This window comes from Neltuma alba, unplaced genomic scaffold (genome assembly GCF_004799145.2).
Source record: "Neltuma alba isolate B1F8T4 unplaced genomic scaffold, ASM479914v2 tig00012343_pilon, whole genome shotgun sequence".
Classification (NCBI taxonomy): domain Eukaryota; kingdom Viridiplantae; phylum Streptophyta; class Magnoliopsida; order Fabales; family Fabaceae; genus Neltuma; species Neltuma alba.
In genome coordinates this window covers 267,724-293,554 of record NW_021636852.1, presented here as the reverse complement: position 1 = coordinate 293,554, position 25,831 = coordinate 267,724, and the positions used below count along the sequence as shown (strand labels likewise).

The window sequence follows — 25,831 nt, the reverse complement described above, 5'->3', positions numbered from 1 at the left end:
TCCTGTTTCTTCCTACGAATTGGCAGACCACAACCAAGTTCTTGGGAACTTAGTTCTTAGCTTTGACATACGATGCTTTTCTCTGAAGTCTCATTACACTGTGCATGCATCTGTTCACTTAATGGAAACGGAATACAGGAAAGCATGAAACAAAAAAGCAATGTTCTGATTTCATTTCTATGGCAGAATATTTTGAGTCTTTTTCTGTTCTTTTCTCCACCAGATTTGGATTCTTCAATCAGAATTTTAGAAAGAGAAAGAGGTGCATATATTGAATTTGACTCTGGCAACTCTAACTACGTCTACTGGTCATTGGTAGATTGCCTATTTGTGGCTGTGAATATGATCACTGCCTCCTTGAACTTGTTTCTGCACACGAGCATGAGGATCATTTACTGGTCCGAGTTTCTCTGTTGTGCTTGTTTTAATGGACGTTCTGAGTTCTGTTGTTTTCAATGTGTGTTGTGTAATTGGCCAAACAAAAAGAAAGTGCATTGTGTGGTCACATTTTAGGGGCAAAAGGCACCAGTGACAGGCAACATTATTGACCAAACCTCTCAGTTATACTATAAATCCTTTATGGTCAACATTACAATTAATCACTCTTTTGTTTCCCCCTAAAACATAGGTATCCTCCTATTACTCTAGCAGTGTTACTTTCCCACTGTAGGCCTGCTTGCTTGCTTGCATTCTTTCTTTTTGAATAAGAGGCTACGTCGTCAATACATGAACAAATGGATTTATTGATTTATATTTGTAAACTTTCTGGCAAGAAATGAGCATCGTCTTGAGAGTCCCAACATGTAAAAGCCTCCTTCCCAACTCGAGAATTATTCGATAAAAAGGTAAAGTCCTCTGCTTAGTTGTCAACAGTAATACAGTTACACTGACTGGAATGCGCATTAAATATGATCCCAGTACTCCTACAGGCATGCTTTACGAAAGAGGAGAGGAAAAGGGCGGTAAAGTGGGATATTAACAATTCTTATAATGAACATCATTCTTGAAGAATTTTACATCAATGTATAATAATTTAACTCCATAGTATATTAAAAAAATAATTTAACTCCATAATAATATACTATAAAAATCAAGTTAATGTAAACTTCAAATTTAAGAACATTGAATTGCTAGCTTGTTGTAATTAATTTTTGTCATTCAAATGTTGGTATAGAAGATCAATATAGACTCTAATGGAATTATGTGCATCGTGACTCCTTATTCTGGGAATGAAATTAAAAAAAGTGGAACGAAATTATAAAAGCAAGTATGTGTTGTTCAACCTAGAAATATAAAATATAAAATAGAAAATTATGTTATTCAAATAACTCCACATTTCTAGTAATATTTAGGAAAAATTCCCAAAAAAAACTTATTGAAATTTAGAAAATTATGTTATTCAAATAACTCCACATTTCTAGTAATATTTAGGAAAAATTCCCAAAAAAAACTTATTAAAATTTAAAATTTCAAATCAGAAATTACTACAAAAATGTGTGTTGTTATTTTCTTCTCAAGTGTAGTCAATTGCCATTAAAATGTAATAAATAAGAGTGATTTAAAATTTTAAAATTCAAGAAATATTGTTTTGAGATTTTCCCATATATTTGTACTTTCTAAAAAAGAATATACTTTTTTATATTTCCAACTAGTTTTTCTCTCCATGTGGCTTGCATTGCACGACATATACGTACAAATGAATAATAAAAACTTAAAATTTTTGAAAATTTCAAATTCATTCCTTTTATTAAGCAAATTACATTAATCGAAACATGGGTAATAACAATATCGTTATACTTGTGACATCGTTGTAAGCCACAAGGATACGCAGTAGAAGGAAAAAAAGACAGTAAAATCTGGTTATTATGTCTCTCTCTCAAATCTCAGTTCACAATCCGGCAATGAAGTCTCACTTCTCCATTTGTAGAGACACCCACATTTCCGAGTTTCAACATGGAAGCAGAAAACTCCTTGAAGAACAAACTCTGATCATAAGCAAAAGCTTCAACAATCCACCTGGTCCTCCAATCTCCAACAAGTGATTGATCTGACAAAAACACACCTTTCCCAGCAATCAATCTCTTGTAGTAGTCATTATCAAACACCGAAGCTGTGGAGTCCAAGAAGTGTCCAGCATTATGGTCCCTAAATGGGGTTGCTGGGCATTTCTTCTTCAGATCTTTGGCAAACTCAGTGTTCAAAGTGGGATCAACGTCATGTAGCAGACTGAAATTTTTGAGGCGAGCTTCGAATGAAGAACAGTGTGAGAATCCCAGAGTGTGACCACCTGAGAGAGTGACCATATCTTTGACGTCCAATCCTCTCGCAGCGAAGCTCTGAATGAGTTGGGTGACGTTTGAAGATGGAGCTGGCAGGTTCCTCGTATCAGATGCTTTTGACACTCTTCCATCTTTCCTTCCTTTTAGAACCTCCCAATATGGACCCCCAGACTGTCCAAGAAATCATCAACATATAACAAAAACACATAATGAGGTTCCACACCGGAGGGGAGAGAGAGGTGTCATGAGTACCAATTACTCGGTCCACTTCCAAACATAGGAGCTAGATAAAAGGTTGGATTTCATCCCAAATATAATATCTCAATATACTTTATTTTTCATGTTTTATTATTTTTTTAAAAATTAATTTATTTAACTTATAAATTGATACATAGTCTAGTGTTATACATAGCAATACTTTGGGGTGATTAAGTCAACATTTGTTATAATTAACTAATTTATTTAACATTTTTAATCTATTCAACTTAAGTAAGGAGTGTAGAGAGTATTATGCTACCTGGACTACCACATCTCTTGCTGCAATGGCGAGAATATCAGCACATGAAACTGTACGAGGGCATGCCTTTTCAAGCTTGGCTTTGGCTTCGTCGATGACGTAGAATGATCGGACTGACACATTTGGGGGGCCATCTTTCTCTGCTTTGTTCATTGGAGTTGAGTCCAAAAGTATCGATGCATCACAACCCTACACAAAATAATAAATAAAAAGGCAAGTGTGAGTTAATATGAAGATAAATGCAAACTGCTACAGAAACAATAAGTCCCACAATAAATGGAGTTATATATAATAAATACCCTGATGAAACAGTCATGAAAGAACATCCTGAGTATACGAGCAGGCACTTTTGGGTCATATTTTGAAGCATTGAGGACTGCTTCTGATATGATTTTCTCCAACTGAGGACATGTTTGGTCATAATAATGTGCATAAAGCTCAGCTTTGGACACCAATGGAACTGAAAGCAATGTCAACAAGAGGATTAGTGATGAACAGATCGGAACGACGACGTATTTTGGAGCCATAATCTCTTTCAGAATCAATCTGAAGAAACAGATTAATTATAATGCACAAAGCAATTTGAAACTGACCAGGATACAATGGAAACTTGAGGAGAGTCTGGTGCATATATATATACACACAGGGAAGTGAGCTATATGTTCACTAACAAATGCTTAAACGCAAGACCGTGATGCTTTGAAGCCACTCAATGATTGGGAAAAAGGGGAGAATTTTTGAAAAGCTGGTTTGGAGACCAAGTACCTGAGCCGCCAATCAACAAAACTGTATGATATGAACGTGTACCAGAAAAAGTACAATAGTTAGGTTAGGTACTAATAAGCAAAATGTGTTATTGTAACTACAGTTCTGTTGGATATTGAACATGATCAGGTTCAGTTTAGTAGGTAAGATGTTATGTTGATGAGGAATGGTGGAGTACAAGATTTGCTTTTTAATGTCTTGGCTCGGTAAGGTTCCAGAAAGACCAACGACTAAAATAATTAAACAAATCTTGTTTCAAATATGTCTATTTTATTTTTTCTCTCCTTGAAAATGGGAAATGATTACCAAGAATAATGAAAATATTTATAAATGTGAAACCTAGTGGATGCCATCATTAATAAATATTCTTTATGAATATGAAACCCATTTTTTACCACGACTTTGATTGTATTATTTTCCAACTACTTATTATTGCATTTAAGGGTGTGCTTGGTATTTTAGGGGGAAAAATCTTCAAAACATTATGTTCAAGGCAAGGAAAACAAAACCGTAGCCATTGTTATCAGCATATACTTTTGAAAAAATTGCAAAAAAAGACCTTGGAATTGCAAAAACGCAAATAGGAATCCTTGACAATTTCACTTTGGGTTTTGATAACTTTATAACATATTATTATTGTCAAAAGCTATAGTGAAGTTATCAAGGGTCCCTATCTGTGTTTTTGCAATTTCAAGGTCTTCTTTTGTAATTTTCCCTATATTTTTCCTCAACCAAAAAAAAATCTTTGTTACTATATCATCATCAACTATTTTGATATGTTAAAAAAGAAATTAGAAAATATTTATTTATAAAATGACCAAATAAAGGTGTATAGTGCGCAACAACTTTTTGTATATTGAAAACTGCAAAATATTCTTAACCACTCAGCAAATATTTACTTAACGATTAACTTTATCTATATTAAGAAATTAATTGATATGTAAAAAGGAAAAAAAAAACGAAAGTTTGTTGGATGGGAAGAAACTGATATATAGTAATCCCTCTTCCTTTAAACAATAGTCTGTTTAAGGGTTTTGATTTTGTTTTCAAACAATTGTTAATTTAGATCATTAAAACATAAAGATATTTTAGTAAAATATCAATTGCATCTTGTTACAATCTAGACTATTTACCACTATTTTTGGTCTTTAATATAAAAATTAGTTAACTAATGTGAGTAAATTAAGAAAATTAGTTAGGTTAGTTATTTACAATAAATAAATGTTAGATTTTTGGGCTTGGATCCGCCCTTGATGACCCGGATTATTTGACCGGGTATAGAGAGAATATATCAGTCAAATATCCAAGCGATATTGTGATATGTTTGACTTGGTCAAACACCCTGAATCATATCCAATCGGTTACGATATAAATCTAATTAATTTATATTGTGTAGATTAAATATATATTAAGTATATATATTTAGAATTAATTGTGATTGATTCTGGATTTAAATTCAAATATCATGATATTATGAGATAAGAATATATTATATCTTATCTCAGATTTTATCTGATGGGCTCAGTGGATATTTTTATGCTACCCAAAATATCCCTGACAAAAGCTATAAATAGAGGCTTCCCCCCATCAGTTCAAATCACTCCAGTAGTAGAGCTTTCCTACTATCTCTCTCTCTCTCTCTTATTTTCTTTCTTGCAAAAGAGGTGCTCTGCTGTGCACTTAAAAGCTCAGACTTTTATAGTCTAGCTTAAGCGTGAGCTAAGAAGATCCGACCGACCCGACCCGAGATCCAACCCGGTATGTTTTCGATCCATTCTGAAATTTATCTTACATTGGCATCAGAGCCGAGATGTTCTTGAGGCTCTCAATATATGTGTGCATATATATATATATTACACGCTCATTTTTTTTCCGCTGCATCGTGAATATGCCGTATGCAATTCGAACTCTATATGCTTGTGTTTTAAATTCACATAAACACTCCATTTATATAAGTGAAGTTCGAAAACATTACCTGTTATTCTGTAAGGCTTAAAAACGTGATCGAAGTCTACTTTCTGAAGCTTCCAACGTCGGCCGTTCGAACCATTTTTTTGGGTCTTTAAAATTGATGTTTTTTAAAGAAAATAAACCCATAGAGTTGTAGAGCACGAAAATACGAGTCCATAGACACTTAAAATGCATAAAACGGAGCTCGGAGGAGGAAGATACGGCGGTTCGAAAATGGCGGGTCGCGACGGACCCGCCGGAGCTCCAGCCGGATCTGGGGCGACCCGGCTGGAGGTCAGGGACAAACGGCGTCGTTTTGGGCTGGCCAGGACGCAGCGTTTCACTTTAAGTGAAACGCTGCGTTTTGGGTCCGTGGACCCGGATCCCCTGGAAGTCGGGTCGGTCACCGAAATTTTTTTTTTAAAAATTATTTTAAAATTTTTTTTTGAAATAAAAAAAAGGTTTTTTTTTAAATTTTTTTTGGACGTGCCATGTGGGCGCGTGGGGTCCACCTAGGGACCCTTTGGTCATAAAAAGCACATATATAAACTCCTTGAGACGTGAGGAATCAGTTGGAATAGGTCAGGTGACGGCGAGAGGCCGGAAAGGCGGCGCGTGTATGACACGCGCCGGTCCTGAGAGTGGGCGAACCTAGCCCTTAAAAAAAAAAAGGAATTTTTTTTGCTTATTGGGGCGCGTGAGGGCGCGTGAGGGGCTATTTTTGAGCCCTGTTTGACCTGAAATATTTCTAAAATCATGAGCTATGAATTAATATATTATGTGCTGATTTTTTATGACTTTTTGGGTACGAAAAATAGCAAATAAATGTTTTTGAATTTTATTTTTATTTTTCTTAACTTGTTCTTTTTGGGTTTAGGAAATGGCCAACTCAAACTCAAATTCTAACTCCTCTTTTGGAAAATATCCAACTTATTCTCCTCTTTCTGATGATTCGAAATCTTCAAATTATTATGCTGCCGAAAGTACAAATAAAAGAAAAGCGCCTCAATCACAAGTAAACTCTAATGTACCTGAGGGGAGCAGTGGTAAAAGGAAATGTGTTCCTGACCAACAAGAGGAAGAAGTCTGCAGACCCAAGGACATAAATTTAATAGAACAGATAGCAGAAAAGCATGCTGATGAATACAAGCATCAAAAGTGCCTCTTTTCAAAATTGACTTATTATGCTAAACAAATTGTCAATGAGCAAGACGCACTCTTTTTCTCAAATATTGCAATCCAATACAGAGAGGAACTGGCGAGGAGGGGACACATATTTAGTGAAGCATTTTTTAAACAATGTCTCTGTAGATGCTGGAAAGGTGTTAAAGAGAGTTTGAGAGAAACAATGATAAAATATATCATGAACGAATGAGTTTCTGTTCACATTTATTTTTTTCCTTTTCATTTAATGTTTACTCTTGAGACCTTTTTTTGGAATTATCCAAATTTCTTTTGTAAACATTTATGCTTCAATAAATAAATTTTTTTTTATTTCAAATGCTTTATTTGAGTGGGAGTTTCAGGAGGAAAACTCCAATTAGGGATATGTTCAAGGAAAGTCAGAGGTAAGAAAGGTAAGAGACTAACCAGGAGTAATGGGATGGGAGCCAACCTAGTTGTCTCCTGATCATGAAAATGGTGAAACTCTTATCCGGACGACCTATGACCTACTTGAATAAAGTGTGTATACTGCATACCGTACTAAAATGCATTGTTGTCTATGTGATAGCACGATGTCTCAAAGAGGAATCAAGTCCATCATAGCTGACCTCGTAGGAGGTGACAAGCTGAACGGAGACAATTACAGCATGTGGCGTCGTAAGATATCGTATGTCCTTGAAGAACAAGAAGTCACTGATGTGTTGACTACTTTTCTTCTAGAGCCTGAGGCAAATGCATCGCGAAGGGACCAGGACGGCTACGCGGCCTGGAAAAGAAGGGACACTATCGCCAGAATAACCATGCTAAGTGCCATGACTGACGATGTGTTGGTGCAATTTGAAACACACCCTTCAGCCTCTGCCATGTGGGCAGCATTGAAATCCGAATTTGACGGTACCTCTGCTGCGAGGCTTAGGAGACTCACCGTCAAACTTGATAATTTCAAGCTGGGTCCTAACACTCCCATAAGGCATCACCTAAGGGCAATGCAGAACTTAATAAGGGAGCTTAAGGAAGCCGGAGGCGCTTTATCTGATGAGCAACAGATTCAAGCTGTCATGAGATCTCTCCCAGCAAGTTGGGATACCATGAAGCACACCATTACTCATAATGAGAGTATAAAAACCTTTGCTGATGTAGCTCGCCACCTCCAACTGGAGGATGATCGGATGGAAACTGTGAAGCCTGTCAATAAGGCATATTTAACTGAAGGAAAGGGAGGGGCAACCTCCCAAAACCAGTCCAAGAGAAGCAAAGGCTCTCAAAATAAGAAAGGCAGCCCTAAAGTGAAGAAAGGAAATAGTTCCTTCAAGAAAGGCAAGAAACCTGCAAAGAAGCGGAACATAGCAACCATCAAATGCTATGCTTGCCAACAAAAGGGGCATTATGCCAAGGACTGCCCTGAGCAGAAAAAGACTCAGGGGCCACAGACCACGTGAGCAAGGATCGTGGGAACTTCACAGAATTTCGTCGGTTACCAGCAAGAAGCAGATGGCTTTATGTTGGGAACAACGCGAGAGTAGAAGTCAAAGGGATCGGTACTTGTGAGCTGACCCTGCATGGAGGAAAGACCCTAGTCCTGCAAAATGTCCTCTACGCTCCGGAAATCCGACGAAATCTTGTGTCTGTTATTTCCTTAGTTAGATTTCATTTCAATGTCTTTTTTCATGATTTCACAGTAGACATTTCGTATGGGACCAATTTTTCAGTTTCTGGTTATGTTTCGGATGGTTTCTTTGTTTTAGAAAATTTCAATGATAATTTTTCTAGTTCTTGCTATGCGCTTTCTTCCGATGTCAATTACGATATATGGCACGCTAGATTAGGACATATTGGTCAAGAACGCATGACCAAACTGGCAAAAGAGGGTTTGCTAGGAAACGTGTCCAAAAAGGAAATGTCTCTGTGTGAACATTGCCTTGCTGGCAAGAGCACAAGGAAGCCTTTCGGAAAGGCAACCAGGGCTAACCATCCTCTTGAGTTGGTACACTCTGATATTTGCGGACCAATGAGTGTTAGGGCACGTCATGGAGCATGGTATTTTATTACCTTCATCGATGATTCTTCCCGATATGGCTATACTTACCTGATTTCCCACAAATCTGAGGCATTAGAGTGCTTTAGAAAATATCTCAATCTAGTGGAAAATCAGCTAGGTTCAAGAATCAAAGCCTTAAGAACTGACCGAGGCCGAGAATACCTCTCTGATCAGTTCAAGGAGCTCTGTGAAGAAAGGGGTATTGTTAGACAACTAACAATCCCTGGCACTCCTCAACAGAACGGAGTTGCTGAAAGGAGAAATAGAACTCTCCTCGATATGGTTAGATCAATGATGGCACAAGCTGAGCTTCCAACCTCATATTGGGGAGATGCTCTTTTAACTGCCACATTCATACTTAACCGAGTGCCTTCTAAATCAGTCACTACAACCCCTTATGAATCATGGACAAACCGCAAACCGGATCTAAGCATCCTAAGACCATGGGGGTCAGCGGCCTATATTCGTGATTCTTCCCATAAATATGACAAGCTAGAACCAAGGGGCAAAAAGTGTATCTTCATAAGATACTCTGAGAACTCTAAGGGCTATGTCTTCATTGGTGAAAATGATGACGGCTCAGTGACTGAGATAGAGTCAAGGGACGCAACATTCATAGAAACCGAATATCCTAGCAAGGGAGTATTGATCGAACAAGCCGTCTTTATGAGGATGATGGCAATGAGGTACAACAAAGTGTTCCTCAGTCTACTGATCCGAGTGGGAGGGTTGAGCCATTTTCACAACAAGGTTTAACCCAGTCACAGGAAGTAAGTCCTACAACAACCCCACTTAGGAGAAGTAACAGAGATAAAACTCCTAAGAGACGCTTCTCAATTGAAGGAGCAACCTTCATCGTTAGTCCAGAACACGATGAAGAAGACCCTGTAAGTGTTAAAGAAGCACTAACAGGACCTGCTAAGGAAAAATGGCAGAAGGCCTTACAAGAGGAAATGGATTCCATGGAATCCAACCAAGTATGGGAATTAGTTGATCTACCACCTGGCCGAAAGGCAATTGGGAGCAAGTGGGTTCTCAAGTACAAACGTAAGGCTGATGGATCAATTGATAAACCCAAAGCAAGGTTAGTTGCCAAAGGGTATACACAACGGGAAGGAGTGGATTACGCAGACACCTTCTCACCTGTTGTACGTTTCAACTCGATACGACTGATACTGGCTTTAGTAGCAAGTTTAGACTTAGAGTTACATCAGATGGATGTAAAAACCGCTTTCTTGAATGGAGAACTAGATGAGGAAATCTATATGGAACAGCCTGAGGGCTTCATACAGAAAGGGAACGAACAAAAGGTTTGTAAACTCTTGAGATCCATTTATGGACTCAAGCAATCATCTAGGCAGTGGTACTTAAGGTTCCACAAAGCCATAAGCTCCTATGACTTTGAAATGATCGAGGAAGATCACTGTGTTTATATCAAGCGTTTTGGAGACAACTTTGTCATTTTATCCCTCTATGTCGATGACATACTACTAGCTGGTACCAATCTGAAACTAATAAAGATGATCAAAGAGTGGTTATCCTTGAACTTCGAGATGAAAGACATGGGCGAAGCAGAATATATCTTAGGTGTTAAGATAAGAAGAGATCGTTCTAGAAAATTGCTGTCATTGTCACAAAAGGCATACATAGCAAAGATTCTTGAGCGTTTCAATATGAGAGACTGCAAGCCTATGGATACCCCTGTGGTTAAGGGACATAACCTAAGTGAGGAAATGCGCCCTACAAAACAATGCGATATAGAACGCATGAAGAGAGTCCCATACTCAAGTGCCGTTGGCAGCCTAATGTACGCCATGTTGTGTACCAGGCCAGACATATGCTTCGCAGTCGGACTTGTGAGTCGATTCCAATCCAATCCAGGAGTCAAACACTGGGAAGCTGTAAAGAGGATTATGAGATATCTAAAAGGAACCATGGACTATGAGCTATGCTATCAAGGAAATGGCCTTCGTGCGGAGGGTTATTCCGATGCTGATTGGGCAGGAGACCTGGACGAGCGACACTCGACGTCAGGCTATGCTTTCCTACTGAATAACGGAGCAATCTCCTGGAGCAGCAAGAAACAAACGTGTGTGTCTCTTTCATCCATGGAAGCAGAATATGTAGCTTGTTCTGCAGCTGTCCAAGAAGCTGTGTGGCTCAAAAGATTCTTAGTACGATTGGGAATCCATAGTGGGAGTGAGGGACCAACTCTGATTCACTGCGATAGTCAAGCAGCAATAGCCTATGCAAAGGACCCTAAGTACCACAATCGTACTAAGCATATAGACATAAAGTATCACTTTGTAAGGGATATGATCGCTAAGAAACAAGTGACAGTTCAATACTTGTCCACTCATAAGATGTTGGCAGATCCCCTAACCAAGCCTATAGCTAGAGATCCTTTCGTCAAGCATGTAAAGGCCTTGGGCATGCGTAGAGCATGATGTATTGAACCCCTTTTTTCTTTTTGATCCCTTTTGTTCAAATACGCAGGCACAAGGCATGTTGTACTGAACCTTTTTCCTCTTACTTAGTAATTCAATGCATTTTATCCAGTTCAAAGAAATTTTTCTTGTATATTTGTGTATTTATACATGCATAGGCACAAGGTATGCAATACAAATATGTCGTACAAGTCACAAGGTTGGCTCACTCACACGAGCAACTGCCTCGCTATGTTCTCATGGGATATAGAAGGTTTGACAGCAGATGATCACCATGAGATGGTAGAGAAGAATCACTGCACAAATGTCACCTCAGCTAGACTGAGATGAGACCCATAAAAGTTTGGGCCGAATCATGGATAATGTGTCATCCATGAGACCTGTAGCCAGACAAGGAACTCTTTACTAGTGAGACGTCATATATAGTTGTGATGAAAGAGCTCCTGGTTCAAATGTTGGAGTGCATTTAGAACTTAAGTCTGTATGGTGCTATTAAAACCAAAAGCGACATACTCCACTTGGTGGATTGAGCACCGTAACATGCAATTCATACTGCATGGGCTCACTCAAATCCGCAACAAGGGACGTAGATGGAAGATCCCTGATCCATTACGGTGTGAGTCCCAGAAAGGAAATAAAACTTTCATAATGCCCTTAAGACTAGACAACATCACAAGGTTTTGGTTTAGTGGCAGCTACTCTAGCCTAAACCCCATGGTCAAGAATGATGCGATCTAACGGGTCAAGACTGAGAAAGCGACTATGTCAAAACTAAATGATGAACAGTCAGAAGGAAGATTTATCCTGAAATACACATCTACGTTGGTATCTGTGACATGTCCCTTGCAGGTTGAACAGAACAACTAAGCAAGTGTGGATACCATACGTATGAGAAGGCAATCTGAGTAAACAAAATAACTCGAGAGGGATTAGATATGCCACAAGTAAAGTGTATGGATAAAACTAGGGTATTCGAGGCAACAAGCATATAATTTGCAGGTACACCAAGGGTGTTCTTGTGTGCTGGTCCTGAATAAAGGATTCCTAGTGCACAGGCGCCCGAATCGATGACGTCATGCCCACGCGGTCACGGCAGACACCTAGTATGAAGCAATGAAAGATTTAGCTATCGCACGATGGGCAGCCCATCAAGTGCGAGTGGGAGATGTTAGATTTTTGGGCTTGGATCCGCCCTTGATGGGCCGGATTATTTGACCGGGTATAGAGAGAATATATCAGTCAAATATCCAAGCGATATTGTGATATGTTTGACTTGGTCAAACACCCTCAATCATATCTAATCGGTTACGATATAAATCTAATTAATTTATATTTAATTAATTAATTTATATTGTGTAGATTAAATATATATTAAGTATATATATTTAGAATTAATTGTGATTGATTCTGGATTTAAATTCAAATATCATGATATTATGAGATAAGAATATATTATATCTTATCTCAGATTTTATCTGATGGGCTCAGTGGATATTTTTATGCTACCCAAAATATCCCTGACAAAAGCTATAAATAGAGGCTTCCCCCCATCAGTTCAAATCACTCCAGTAGTAGAGCTTTCCTACTATCTCTCTCTCTCTCTCTTATTTTCTTTCTTGCAAAAGAGGTGCTCTGCTGTGCACTTAAAAGCTCAGACTTTTATAGTCTAGCTTAAGCGTGAGCTAAGAAGATCCGACCGACCCGACCCGAGATCCGACCCGGTATGTTTTCGATCCATTCTGAAATTTATCTTACAATAAATATTGTCTTTCTTAAAATATCTTTGCTAATCAAGTATATTAGCTAGAACTAACATTTCTATAAATATAAAAGATAAAGTGGATTGGAGTCTTTTATTTAAAATCAAAATAAAAATCAAACGAGCTTTTATAATAAGAATTAGAGATAGTATTTTTTTTTAAATCTTCACACACACACACATATAAATACAAAGTGATTTTTGTTTCACAACAAATGGAATAAAACTTAACGAGGGTTGTTTTAGCATATGACCAACTTCAAGGTTTACGAGCAATAATAAATCCTACTTTCAGTCCCAAATATACGTTATCTTTTAAGGTCTTAGGATCCAAAATTTTAAATTACTATTTTCTCTGATCTTAAATATAAGATTTAGTAAACTAATTCATGAAAATTAAGAAAATTAATAAAGTTGGTTATTTGTTATTAATAGAAAAGGTCTATTTGTCACCTTCTATAAAATACCTTATAAGAAATAAGAGCGAGCAATAAATACAAAGAAAGTGAGATAATTATAAAATTGATATGGGTGATTTGAAAAAAGAAAAAAGTAAATAAAGAAGATAAAGAAGGTTGAAATCATATATTTAAAATCAAGACAAATTTTTTAAACTGGACCTTGTATTTAAGATTGAAAGAAGTACCTTTATATCATTAAATTGTTTTTTTTTTTTTTACAAATATTCCCACTAACCATTGAATGTTTTGAAAATCAACGAGTAAAAAGAGTATTTATCAATTGGCAAAACTTGAAAGGAAAAAAATTAATTTTTATATATGGGATCAAAGCTAGCACTGTACTTATACCGTTTATATATGTGTGTGTATGTTAATGGATAAAATAGTATGAAACATCCGGATGTTATTTTTCAATTGTATCTAGTATCCTAATTTTATTTATGATGCATTTAAGACTCTGACGTTATTTTTTTGCTGCTTCGAACACATATTAAACCATAAATAATATTATGGTATTGGATGTATCTGGACAATAATATTAGGGTGCGCTAGATGTATTAAAAAATAGCATTAAGTTGCTAGATGAATCATAAATAAAATGAGAGTATTGAATGTTATTGAAAAACGGCATCACAACATTGGATGTTATTTAATACTTTAACCTGTGTCAATTAGAATAGCAATGCAGCAGATGTAGTGATGAGAATGTTAGATTAGTAGACCCCATTTACCAGGTTTTGTTTGGATGTCAAAGTTTGCCTTCCACAATTTAGAAACATAGATTTCTGCTGATAAGTGGAGAATCTAATAAAGATTTTTTAGAAAAAAAAAGTATTGACATTTATTTTGACCTCTTAAGGTTTGTTTAAATTAACGATAGTAAAAGTAACTTTTATTTCGTGCCTTTTGCGAATTAAAATTGAGATGCGAGGAGTTAATCAGCTGCTCAGCCCAGCCTTCCATGTTCGATTGACTTCTGCTGAGTTCAACGTGTTGCGTGCCTATTTTTTGGGTTTTGTTTTGGTGGTTTTTTCAGTTTGGTTGGTTGGGTTTGTTTGAATTAGAGAATCCAAAAAAAAAAAAATTTGAATTTTAAAATTTTAAATCAATTTTATTTATTAGATTTTAATAATAATTGATAACATATGAAAAATAAATAACAACACATTTTTGTAGTTATTCTTGATTTGAAATTTTAAAATTTTAGAAGTTTTTTTCTTTTTTGGGATTTTGCCTTTGGATTATCTTCTTGTTGCTTTCTGGTTTTCTTTATTTCAGCTGTTGGGCCGGACTTCATATTCTGTTTGGGCTCAGCTCAAAATATCATTCATGTGGTTGCTATTAAGATTTTTCTTTTTTTTTTTTTTTAATGAAGTTGTCTTTTTAACCAAAAAGCAAAAAGTTTGAATCTCTGCTCGGAGAAGTTTTCATATTTAGTGTCTGATAGTGTTTCAGATAACATTACCTCTAATAGGACGATACCTGCGCTTTAGTTATATAAAAAAAAAAAGGTGAAAGTTATACATGGATAGATTTTTGTTTTTTTTAAGAGTCAATTGGGTCGTTTATAATAATTTTAGCTGAACATTTAGAGTAATTTCAGCTTTTATCTATAAGCTGCTGCAAGTGTGCTATCCCTTCTCTCTCCAGAGGAATTTGCATAAACCAATCCATCTCAATCCAATGTGGCTCAAATTACCAATTGTTTTAAAGATACTTTTCCCCCAAAAGTCAATTAGGACAAAAACTAATCCAAACATATGCTTTTTTTTTAATCAAACAATTTTATTCAAACTAAGTAAAAAGATTACATATAAAAAGCCGACTAATCACATATGGTTAATTTGAGCAAAGCCCAAATAAACATATGTTTTCTAAGCAATGCAGATTTTGCTATTGTCAATGCATGTTTTTCATCTAAAATGCCAATCCAAAAGCAGCCTTAATCTTTTTCTTCCTTTAATTTCACGAAGATGACTTTCCTTGACTTTGTGCTTCTGATTCAATCCTCCCAACTTGAACGAAAAAAGTTAAAAAAGAAAAAACAAGCTAGTAATACAGGCAGAGACTTGGGGATCATCAAGAGTAAGACATATTATTTAAAGAAAACGACAACATTTTTCATTTCACGACATTCTTATTTTATTTAGTCTTGAGTCATGACAACACATTATCACCACCTTGCAAACCACAGAAGCAGTGAAAGGGAAAAAAAAAAACAGAAAAATGTTTTTTGGACGATAGTTAGTCTCCGGCTTCTTTCTCAATTCACAACCTTGCAATCACGTCTCACTTCTCCATCCTGAGACACACCCACATTGCCAAGCTTCAACATGGAAGCAACAAACTGGTTGAAGAACAAGGTTTGATCTTTAGCAAAAGCTTCAACAATCCTTCTGGTTCTGTAATCTCCAACAATGGCTTGATCTGATATGAACAGTCCTCGCCCAGCAAGCAATCTCTTGTAATAGTCATTATCAAACACTGAAGCTGTTGAGTCCATGAAGTGTCCGGCATTATGGCCCCTGAAGGCTTTTTCTGGGCATTTCTTCTTGAGATCTTGTGCAAACTCAGAGTCCAAACTTGGATCAACGTCATGTAACAGACTGAAATTTCTGAGACGAGCTTCAAATGAAGAACAATGGGAGAATCCCAAAGTGTGACCACCAGATAGAGTGACTAAATCTTTGATGTCTAACCCTCTTGAGGCGAAGCTTTGAATAAGTTGGCTCATATTTGAAGTTGGAGCTGGTAAGTTTCTTGTGTCTGATGCTTTTGAGACTCTTCCATCTTTTCTTCCTTTTAGAACATCCCATGATGGACCCCCAGACTGAAACAGATATATCAGTAAAGTTACTTTTGTGTCTTTTGTGTGCGCACTAATTTGTACGAAAAATTAATCTTCTTATTCTTATACTTTTTGACTCTTACATAACTCTATCTAAATTTTATTTGGTTAATGTAATTTAGTCTCTATAATTTTACTTTAATTTCTGTAATTCAATCTTTAAACTTTGACTCGGTGTAACTCATTCTCCAATAATTTTAACTCAATTGAAACTTGATCTCTGAACTCTAATTTACTACAACTCGGTTGTTATAGTTAAATCAATTAAAATATCATTCCTTATGTTTTAGAAAATTAAATTATATATTTCGTGAAACTTAATAATCAAAGTTTTAAATGGCTAAAACTATAAGAACCAAGTTACAATGAGTTAAAGTTTAATCATTGAGTTTCAACTCAGTTGAAACTATAGGGATTGAGTTGCACTAAGTCAAAGTTTTAGGACTAAGTTATAATCGAATTAAAACTATAGGGACCAAAAAATTCAATTTTTCCTCGGACAAACAGAATATATAAGAGAAGTTGAAGTGTGTTAGTTACCAGGGCTACCACATCTCTAGCAGCAATGGCAAGAATATCAGCACATGAAACTATGTGTGGGCATTCCTTTTCAAGCTTGGCTTTAGCTTGGTCGATCACATAGAATGATCGAACAGAGATGTTTGGAGGGCCATCTTTCTCTGCTTTGTTTGTGGGAGTTGAGTCTAATAACACTGATGCATCACAACCCTGCACAAAAGAATAAACATTAACAAATTAGCCACCAAAAAAAAAAAAGATGTGTACACACACACAAACAAAAGAAAGATCATACGTACCCTAATGAAACAGTCATGGAAGAACATCCTCAGAATACGAGCTGGGACTTTAGGGTCATGCTTAGAGGCATTAACAACAGTGTCCTTGATGATTTTTTCCAACTGGGGACATGAATGGTCATAATAATGGGCATCAAGCTCTGCTTTTGATAACAAAGCCAATGCTAAGAAAGCCAAAATGGTTGTACAGAACAAGTGTTTCAGAGGCAGACTATGAGCCATTTTTGGTCTGAACTGATACGACTCAGAAGAAGAAGAAGAACACGAGAACTGAGAAATGATGAGGTTGTGATTGTGAGGAATCCGTGGAAGCATGAAGCTGTATAAATAGAACTGAATCTACTAACAAAGTGCATGTTTAACAAAGAATCATCATAATCCTTTAAAGTCACTCAATGTTATAAGTTATGGCAAAGTCTAGAAACACAACAAAACTTTGACTCAAGCATTTGTTGTGCGCTTTAAGACCAAGTAGTCTATCCCCACCTACCTGTATCTGAAAGTGACCATCAAGGTTTTCTTTTTCTTTTTTTTTTTTCAAAAAAAAAAATATTTGTTATTTGGCATATTAAGGGGATTTTAAGGTTTGTTTTTGTAGTACATATGGTTCTGTTCGCTTATACTTATCAATTTAGTTGAGTTTGTAGAGTTGGTGATGAAAGATTGAGTAGAAGTTATATGAACCAAAAATGTGAATGTGCCTTATTTTACAGGTATATATGTTGTTCTTATTAGTGGGAGGCTGCGTAATTAGAAAGTAATTAAAAAGAGAAACCCTGGAATAGACCACTCTGTAATTACTAACTTGCATACTCAGTAATTTGAATCTGATGAACAAAATTAACAAAATGTATAAAATCCTCCTCCTTGAGAAGACCAAATCAAAGAAATACATGGGGAAGACCGCTTTGAAAGCCGATCTAAAAGTCCATGATGAATGTTTAGGCTCAATATCTCTTGAGCCCATTATCTAAAAGGATCCTGAGTGAAGATTTCTATTCCTAAACAAAAAAGATTACTCATTTTCACGCTCTTTCTTTTTTCTAAATTTAAGATTTTTTTTAATGAAATATAGTGAAACATTTATTGTGTTCTTCCAAAAATTCCATTCTTCATTATTGAGTTGGAAAATCACTTTGAAAATTATTTTAATAAACAAACCTTTGATGATCGAATTGTAACGATATTTATTGCATAGAGAAAATTATTGTGACATTTGAGAAAATGGAGGGATAATTTTAGAATGTCAAACTAAATTTCGACATGATAAAATCACCTATTTATTATTTTAAATTTTAACAGGCATTTTTTTGGGCCATTTTCCTTTTTCTTGATTTGCATAATTTTAGTTAAAAACATCTTGTGAAAGGACCCTAGGCACGGGCCCATGCGTCCATTATTTGCTTAGCTAGTAAAATGATACATGACCCCAAGAAATGTCCAGGATCAAGAGACTCTCGCAGTTTTTTTTTTCTTCCTTTTTTATTTATTTTAAGACCTGGAAGGCTCTTTACAGTTTTTACAGTTTTTATTCCGCAGGGAAACCATTTTATTTTAAATAAAATCAGCATCAGTATAAGGTACACTTATTTCCAAAAATGGTATGCACTGCACAAAACTCAATCTTTATAAATCAAACTGCAAAACATATTTACCTGTTTCACGAATCTTGACTTGCTTCACATTTTAACGTCAAATTACTTACAAATACATACTTGAATAGGTCAAAAACTATTATTATAATAATTCTTAATAAAAACACCACTTGCCCTCCAAAAGAAATAATTTTTACAGTTATCACATCACAGCTTGACTAAACCTTTCAAATTCTAAGAATAAACTAAGCCACACTTAATAATACGGCATTTAATAATTTTTATAAATATATTCATATTCTATCAGATATAATAAACAACTTTAACCGCATCCAGAAGCTTACCACGAAGGCTTAGTCTATCAAACAATATCAGCTCTACCAGGGGAAAAAAATATCAAACTGGTAATTTTGACTTTTAATCACTAATTTTTTGGGTACCCCCGGAATTTGGACGAGGCAAAGTTTAAGAATGCCCCATACAATTTTATTCTGTGAGGCAAAAAAGGAGACCTCTAAATTCGGAGATGTCAGTGACCATTAGGAGCAAATTGTGAGTTTGCGTCATCATATTTCTTGGCATAGAATCGACGATACATGGAATCAACTTCAGTGAGATAATATGTGCCAGGAGGTAAGTAGCTAGAGTCCTTGCTTGTCACAAAATCTTTGGCCCCATAACGATGCTCCATTAGCTTCAAAGTTTCGACGAACTTTTCCGGAGGAAACTGCATTTAAAAATTGATAAATTTTCGTTTCAAGTCACATTAATTGCGCTAACGACCAACAATTTATGGTTGAAACACCTACTTGTTACTCCTATTTACTATAAATGTAGTATTACCACTAAGTACTCTAATAATTTAGGTAGGAGAAAAACTATAAACGCTTTTAACATTTCAGCCATCCAGTCATTGAGTAATCACTAATACCATAAGTCTGGTCCATCCTGGATTCCGAATCTCTAGTACGTTTTACCCATGCTGCATACACTAATACACCTCTACATCCAGTCTAAATGTTATATTTACAAGTCCTAAAAACTTATCTGATCTTAGCAATTAAAATTGTTAAAATGTTCAAATCTTTTTTTTTTTGGGAATAAATTATGAATTTTTCTAGGACAGTATTCGTATTGAAAGTTCTCATGGAAAACTTACAGCTACTTGCCAAACAAAAGCTACTGCATTTTATAAAGTGAAAAACAGATCTGAGCTGTTGAAGCACTCAAATAATCTTAACCGTCCATTTGATTATCAAAACTCTACTTCCAAAAATTCTATTAAATTATCACACTTAAATGGGTTGTTATAGGTGTAACACAGGAAAATGCATTAAAAATTCAAGTTCTGGCTTACGCCTAGTTTCAAATTTCGACGCCAATTTGCCAGGGGATGGACAAACATTACTATTAGAGTTATATGATTAGAGGAGCCATACCTCAAGCCTCTGATTCAACTTGCCAGAAACATTCATCACCGTCACAATGTTTGACAAACTAAACGGATGTTGACCCTCTTGAATATGGAAGGAGAACAGCGTAGCTGTTAGACCACTTCCATATGAGAACATAACCATCCGCTTACCTACCTGCAAATAAAGAGAACAATCCTAATGAGCAATGTTAAATCAATCCTGCCACATAAAAGATGCGGCACCCAGAAAGTTATGCACTGGAAAGAAATATAAAGCGTTACCAGTGAGCTACGTTTATTGTGAAGGAGAGATGCAAGTGCTGCATAGAGAGATGCAGTGTACATGTTACCGACTTGTTTTGGGATTAATGTGGTGGGTTGCACCTTCTCGTTGTATAAATGCTTTGCGGCTTGCTGGTTTGCCTACAAATTCACAATGACCATAAATAATCTACGATCTTGGTAATGGCAATCATGTTAGTCAAAGAACTTGATTTGGATTCAACCAGAGTAGCTACCTTTTCCAGATCACGGCTCTGATAGCTCTCATCACCAGATAGAGCCGTGAATGGTCCTAGGATTTTTCTAGCAACTTCATCCACAGATCTGGTACACATAGCTTACTCAGATTCAGGGAAATGGAGGGAAAAAACATATATTGAGTTGTAAACGTTAGTTAAAAACATCCCAAGTTTTTAATTCTTCTCTTCTAGGAAATGTCTGTAACTTAGGGTGGAAATTAAAAACAAGTATATGCAAATCTCAGTGCATGCAGTCTACTGACCTATCACTGCAAAAAGGTTCCAAAAATTAATGCAGCAATTACCCATTCCAAAGAACTGATCATTGATATAAACTAGCATCTTGTATTAGAAATTCATACATTTATAAGATAGAGCTGAAGCAAAAGATAAACACCTGGGATCTCTCAGGAAGTCGTTAAAGTACAGCCGACCAAAACTTTTTTGTACAAGCTGCAATACATTGAGTGGAGAATGAATAAACAACTATTTGCTCAAAGTGCATGCGCTTGTCTACAGTAAAACATTCAAGCAGTCTGAGATGGAAAACGGCTGCCCTTCCATTACCTTGTTATATGGAGAATGAAACACAAAATAATCAGCATCTGAGATGGAAAACGGCCGCCCTTCCAATTTTTCAAATCTGTACACAGAATACTAAGTATACAAAAACAAACAAAAGGAAAAACAGTACTAATAACCATTCTACATAAGATACAAGGAAAGGCTTTCTCATTTCAGAATATCCTTACTTCTCACAAAAATGCTTGTAGCAGGAATCAAGTGCCATAAGATAGCAGGTCTGGGAGAGCTTTCCATCAACAACCTATGAAGAATGCAACAACTTTTTTAAAAGGAAAGAAATAAAAAGAAAAAATATCATTAAAGTAACATCTAGTTGTGTGCAGAAAAAAGTATGCAAGCAAGAATTTTTGCAAGTCGCAAAGGACTGTTTAAAATCAATCACCCTAATAAGTGCACCAAAATGTCTAAAAGACCAGTAATGGATAACTACTACTATGTTTAGGGTAATAAAACACCCAGAGTTTGAATATGACATGCAAGGGGAGGGGCAGAGGAAAATGAACCATATTATTATTAGAAAATGACTTGTAAGAAATAAAAAAGGTGGGATTGACTCAAGTCTTAGAAAAATCTTTCCCAAGAAATAATCACTTAACTATTTTTTCCTCTCCTTTATTTTTTTGGGTCACTACTTGCACAATTCAAACCAATGAAACATGACACTGGAAATTAGACTGGACGGCATCATCACCACAGTGGAGTTCTTCAGTTTATAAAACTAAGAATGCTTTAGTCATATGCTAAAAGATGCTCGGTAAAAACCTAAAAGGAATCTTTCAATTTTTATTTTTTGATCTGAAAAAGAAACGGAGAATAAGTGATAAAGCATTACTGGGTATTCGCTTGCAAGGTTTGGCTTGTAAAAATCATAGGCATGTGACATATAGCTGCCTCTGAATTTGCTTTCAAAAGCAATTGGTGCATCCGGCCCTATAAGCATGGCGATTGCAGCTGCTCCTCCAGTAGGACGGGCAGGTCCTTCAGCGTATACCTGAAACAAGAAAGGTCAAAGTGAGCATATTGGTGTGTGTTTTAAAGATGTACACTTCATCTGATACAGCATGTGTTGCAACGACACTCAGAAAGTTTGGATGTATGCCTCGCACCAACATTGGATTATAGAAAGTTCAACTTTATTATGCAGCCTCAGATTATTTAGCTCAGAGAGGCTACCGCAATTAGCAGGTTTTACTTTCTTTCTTTTGAAAAAAAGAAAGTGTGTGCGTGTGTATCTGTACGTGTGTATTACAGCCAGAAAAAAGAATTTCAATTTGGGAACACTATCTCAGCAATATTTTTATAAAACAGAAATAGCTTAAAATTTTCCCTTTACAGCTTGATAAATTGGACAAGTACTCTCTGATCTGGCACCTTAAATTCTGTAGTCCCATAAGCAATACGGCCTTGCATAAGATAGAAAATTAACCATTGTATTGGCACTTCAAATACAATTGTTATTTCATAAGGTAAGAATTATTAGCAGTTGAAGTTTTTGTTGCAACCAAAAAAAAAAAGTTTTTGCATATGCTTTTTCGGAAAGTAAACATGCTACAAGAATAAAGCAATAAATGTGATTCCGTTTTCAACTTATTTAGTTTATTGCCCAAAACATTTTAGTTCGTGGTTTCTGGTGATGACAAATTTACCTATTTGAGGCTATTCTCATTGACGTTTTCTCTGCAGATAGATAGTTTTATGGTTCTACTTAAACTGCGGAGTATTCTAACCTCCCCAGAAATCCAGAATAATGAGGCTAGCATCTTCTGTGTACACAAGATATGCAATTATGCATGATATGCAGATAAAATAGTAAATTTGTATCTTATTCTAACAAGCTTCCTTACGTGTATATGCTTGGCTATTGATTTTGAAATTTTATCATGATTTATTTTAAACTTGATTTTTGTATTCATATGGGACATGATTTTTGGCAGAGATTGGAAATGGAAAATGCTGTCCCAACTGTGAGCAGTGACAAGGATGAGAACACACGGAAGTGGCAGAGAGAAGGATTATGGTATACATTCAAACACTCTCCCGATTACCATTGATATGCTGTTTATGGTGATATCTATTTAAAAATGATAGGGTTGATTAGAGGCTCTGACACAAATATAAAATTACTTCCATAAATTTGTCACAAAAGGCAAAAAAAAAAAAATAATAATAATCAATTTTTCCTTTTCCATTTAATTGTAATTTACTGCAACTTTAGGTAAAGAAAGGAGAATGGAATAAAGGTCAGAAATGCTGGGAGCTCATACCGCACTATCTGTACAAACAACAAGTCCATAGCGCCCATCCCATGAACTACTCTCCACCCAATTCACACAGTTGAACAAAGCTGCCGTTCCTCCATAGCATGCATTTGTTGAATCAACACCTTCAATGTCTGTATTACCGCTCTCCTGGTTGTTACATGAGTCAATATACACATATGAACACAGACAAGATATTTCTTTCTCTTATTTTGTCCTTGGGATTCATCAATAAGTTCAGTTAACAAGGAAATTTCAGAGCAAAATCAAAATTCTATGCCAGAAAGTATCTCTTTCATGATTTTGACAAGATTTTAACACAAGAAAGAGAAATGAGAGCTCTGTGCAAACTCGCTTTTAAAGTGGATTTTCTTTCCCCTTTTTTTTTTTGGTCATTTGCTTTTCAAATGGATTTATCCAAGTCATTTTAAAACTTTGGCTAGATTTAAACATGACGAGAGTGAGTAAATTTAGTCATATACAATCTTTTAACTTGGAGAAGCACAAGTATTTAAAAGAAATCAATTTGCAAAAAGAAATGGCACCAGCAAGAGGGCTTAATATTTGCACAAATCAAGAATCTTTCATATTTGCCAAATATTACAACATCCTTTATCTTTATATCCATGATTATATGTTTTTCGTGATAAAGTCAAAGATCACAGGAAACAATGTAAATGCTAAATGAAATCTCAATTATCAAACAGCAACAACCATTATAATTTAGTTTCGCTACATGCTTGAACTTGAAATGCCAATCTTAATGAAGCCTACATATTGTGATTTTATGGAAGTACGTCAATCCCATGGAATGTAGTCTCTGGTGTAAGAACCAACACAAGAAAAGGATACCTCAAAAATTTGCATCAAAAAGGTCTTAATGGATTTGCTTTTGTCAATTACTGTCTCACTACCAACTTCCAAGCGTCCAATTTGCTTTGGATCAATTTTGAATTTTTCAAGAAGTGAAGTAACAACCGTCAAGCTGGTATTGACAGTAAAAGAACGAATCAGAATAAATGCAAGAAAGCTGTTGCAGATCTGAAGATTTGTTCTACAAATCTATAATAAAGATAGGCACTGTATATCATGTAAATATGCACCCAAAAGCAGTATCTATTCAATACATCCTACATATAACATAAAATCTATATTAAAATATATTATTCATAGGCCATGATGTATATCTATGCTTTGAATGAGTACAATCTCCCTGCACAATCTAGTTATCATAGCAGATAATCAGCAACAAGAACATGAAAATTATCACTGGTTGCGGAAAGCTACATAGTTCTCTGCACGAACTCTACAGTTGATGCTAAAAAAAATTAATAAATTAGAATATAAAAATAAATACGAACTCCGTCGGTTCGATAGCGAATCGTTTTTTATTTATTCTCGAAATAAATAAGCAATCCTTAAATCGGTATTTCATAACTTGCTTCTTCCTTAACATGAATATACTGTTAATTCCTAACAGAATTTTTAACAAAATAGAGTAAACGCGTTGGCTGCAGAAGTAAGCAGTGATTAGCAAGAAGAAGAAGCCGACTCTAACACAGAACACTCAGACTTGACTATTGTATTCTGAACCAATCGTATCTGACCTCATTGAGATAACATCTTCCACCTCTGTGCAGAAGGCCATGCAATCTTGCCCAAGTCCAATAGTATACTTGCCTTTGCTCACGCCATCGTGAGCCTCCAAAGCTTCCTGTAGATGCAAATAACAGCCAAAAACAAAATCCATTCTAAGCACAACTTCACAAGAAAATCCAGTATCGAGCAAGAAATTGAGCTGAAATGCTACATAGATCCATCAATTTCAAGGCACAGTGAATAAATCGAGAAAACAGAGAGCACAGAAGTGTGGACCTGCTGAACGCAAGTAGGAGGAAAATAGATGTCCATGGCAAGGATTCCGACGTTCTTGGGACGCGAAGCCATGACTGTGATGTTGACGGTTTCGGTTGTTGAGAAAGCAGAAGAAGGAAATGCGATAGTGCGACTGCAAAGAGAGAGCGTGGCGAGGAAGAAGGGCCTTGTAGGAAGGCGAATGAAAAGAACGTGAAGCCGTGGAGGTAAATCAAAATCAATCAAAAGAACGAAATATATCAAAAAAAAAAATATATATATATATATATATATATAGAGAGAGAGAGAGAGAGGTTTATAATTTTTCCCCCTTAAAATATGGATTCTTTTTTTTAATTTTGATTACTTGTAAACAGTATTAAAGTAGTGACGATAACTTACCAAACAACACCTATTTAAATCTTGTATGAATAACAGGGGTTTGAAAAAAAAAAATCTCAAAACACAACTATTTAACCGCTTCTTTACTTACTCTTTATTTAAAAAGTTGTTTATTATACTAGGTTTTGAAAATTCATCCCCATTTGTACGATCATG

At 35.8% G+C, this 25,831-nt stretch overlaps 3 protein-coding genes across 3 annotated transcripts; all 3 read right to left on the bottom strand.

The window, feature by feature from the left end:
- Nucleotides 1-1,706: 1,706 nt before the first annotated feature.
- Nucleotides 1,707-3,380, bottom strand: LOC114726179 (peroxidase 66-like). The gene is made up of 3 exons (XM_028912744.1): nucleotides 3,096-3,380; nucleotides 2,797-2,985; nucleotides 1,707-2,450 (listed from the first exon to the last, which is right to left on the bottom strand). Exons 1-3 carry the CDS (start codon nucleotides 3,321-3,323, stop codon nucleotides 1,884-1,886), a joined length of 984 nt encoding a protein of 327 aa, XP_028768577.1. The 5' UTR covers nucleotides 3,324-3,380; the 3' UTR covers nucleotides 1,707-1,883.
- A 12,066-nt stretch (nucleotides 3,381-15,446) lies between these two features.
- On the bottom strand, nucleotides 15,447-17,334 carry LOC114726141 (peroxidase 66). The gene is made up of 3 exons (XM_028912708.1): nucleotides 17,047-17,334; nucleotides 16,769-16,957; nucleotides 15,447-16,210 (listed from the first exon to the last, which is right to left on the bottom strand). The coding sequence occupies exons 1-3, from the start codon at nucleotides 17,266-17,268 to the stop codon at nucleotides 15,644-15,646; spliced, it is 978 nt and encodes a 325-aa protein (XP_028768541.1). The 5' UTR covers nucleotides 17,269-17,334; the 3' UTR covers nucleotides 15,447-15,643.
- Nucleotides 17,335-18,887: 1,553 nt separating this feature from the next.
- On the bottom strand, nucleotides 18,888-25,481 carry LOC114726140 (hydroxymethylglutaryl-CoA synthase). Its single transcript, XM_028912707.1, has 12 exons — nucleotides 25,295-25,481; nucleotides 25,027-25,133; nucleotides 24,272-24,404; nucleotides 23,426-23,569; nucleotides 21,994-22,152; nucleotides 21,329-21,402; nucleotides 21,144-21,219; nucleotides 20,974-21,029; nucleotides 20,574-20,661; nucleotides 20,338-20,478; nucleotides 20,081-20,230; nucleotides 18,888-19,368 (listed from the first exon to the last, which is right to left on the bottom strand). Exons 1-12 carry the CDS (start codon nucleotides 25,364-25,366, stop codon nucleotides 19,171-19,173), a joined length of 1,398 nt encoding a protein of 465 aa, XP_028768540.1. The 5' UTR covers nucleotides 25,367-25,481; the 3' UTR covers nucleotides 18,888-19,170.
- Between the last annotated feature and the right edge of the window lie 350 nt (nucleotides 25,482-25,831).

Bases quoted from the DNA above. Each gene is read 5' to 3' on its own strand.
- LOC114726179 (XM_028912744.1), bottom strand. From the start codon at position 3,323: ATGGCTCCAAAATACGTCGTCGTTCCGATCTGTTCATCACTAATCCTC. The intron at 2,986-3,095 runs GTATTTATTATA...TATTTTGTGTAG, and splicing joins TTCATGACTGTTTCATCAGG to GGTTGTGATGCATCGATACT. The intron at 2,451-2,796 runs GTAGCATAATAC...TTTCTTGGACAG, and splicing joins CAAGAGATGTGGTAGTCCAG to TCTGGGGGTCCATATTGGGA.
- LOC114726140 (XM_028912707.1), bottom strand. From the start codon at position 25,366: ATGGCTTCGCGTCCCAAGAACGTCGGAATCCTTGCCATGGACATCTAT. The intron at 21,220-21,328 runs GTAAGGATATTC...TTCTGTGTACAG, and splicing joins TACAAGCATTTTTGTGAGAA to ATTTGAAAAATTGGAAGGGC. The intron at 20,231-20,337 runs GTAACGCTTTAT...CTTTATTTGCAG, and splicing joins ACAATAAACGTAGCTCACTG to GTAGGTAAGCGGATGGTTAT.
- LOC114726141 (XM_028912708.1), bottom strand. From the start codon at position 17,268: ATGGCTCATAGTCTGCCTCTGAAACACTTGTTCTGTACAACCATTTTG. The intron at 16,958-17,046 runs GTACGTATGATC...TCTTTTGTGCAG, and splicing joins TCCATGACTGTTTCATTAGG to GGTTGTGATGCATCAGTGTT. The intron at 16,211-16,768 runs GTAACTAACACA...TATCTGTTTCAG, and splicing joins CTAGAGATGTGGTAGCCCTG to TCTGGGGGTCCATCATGGGA.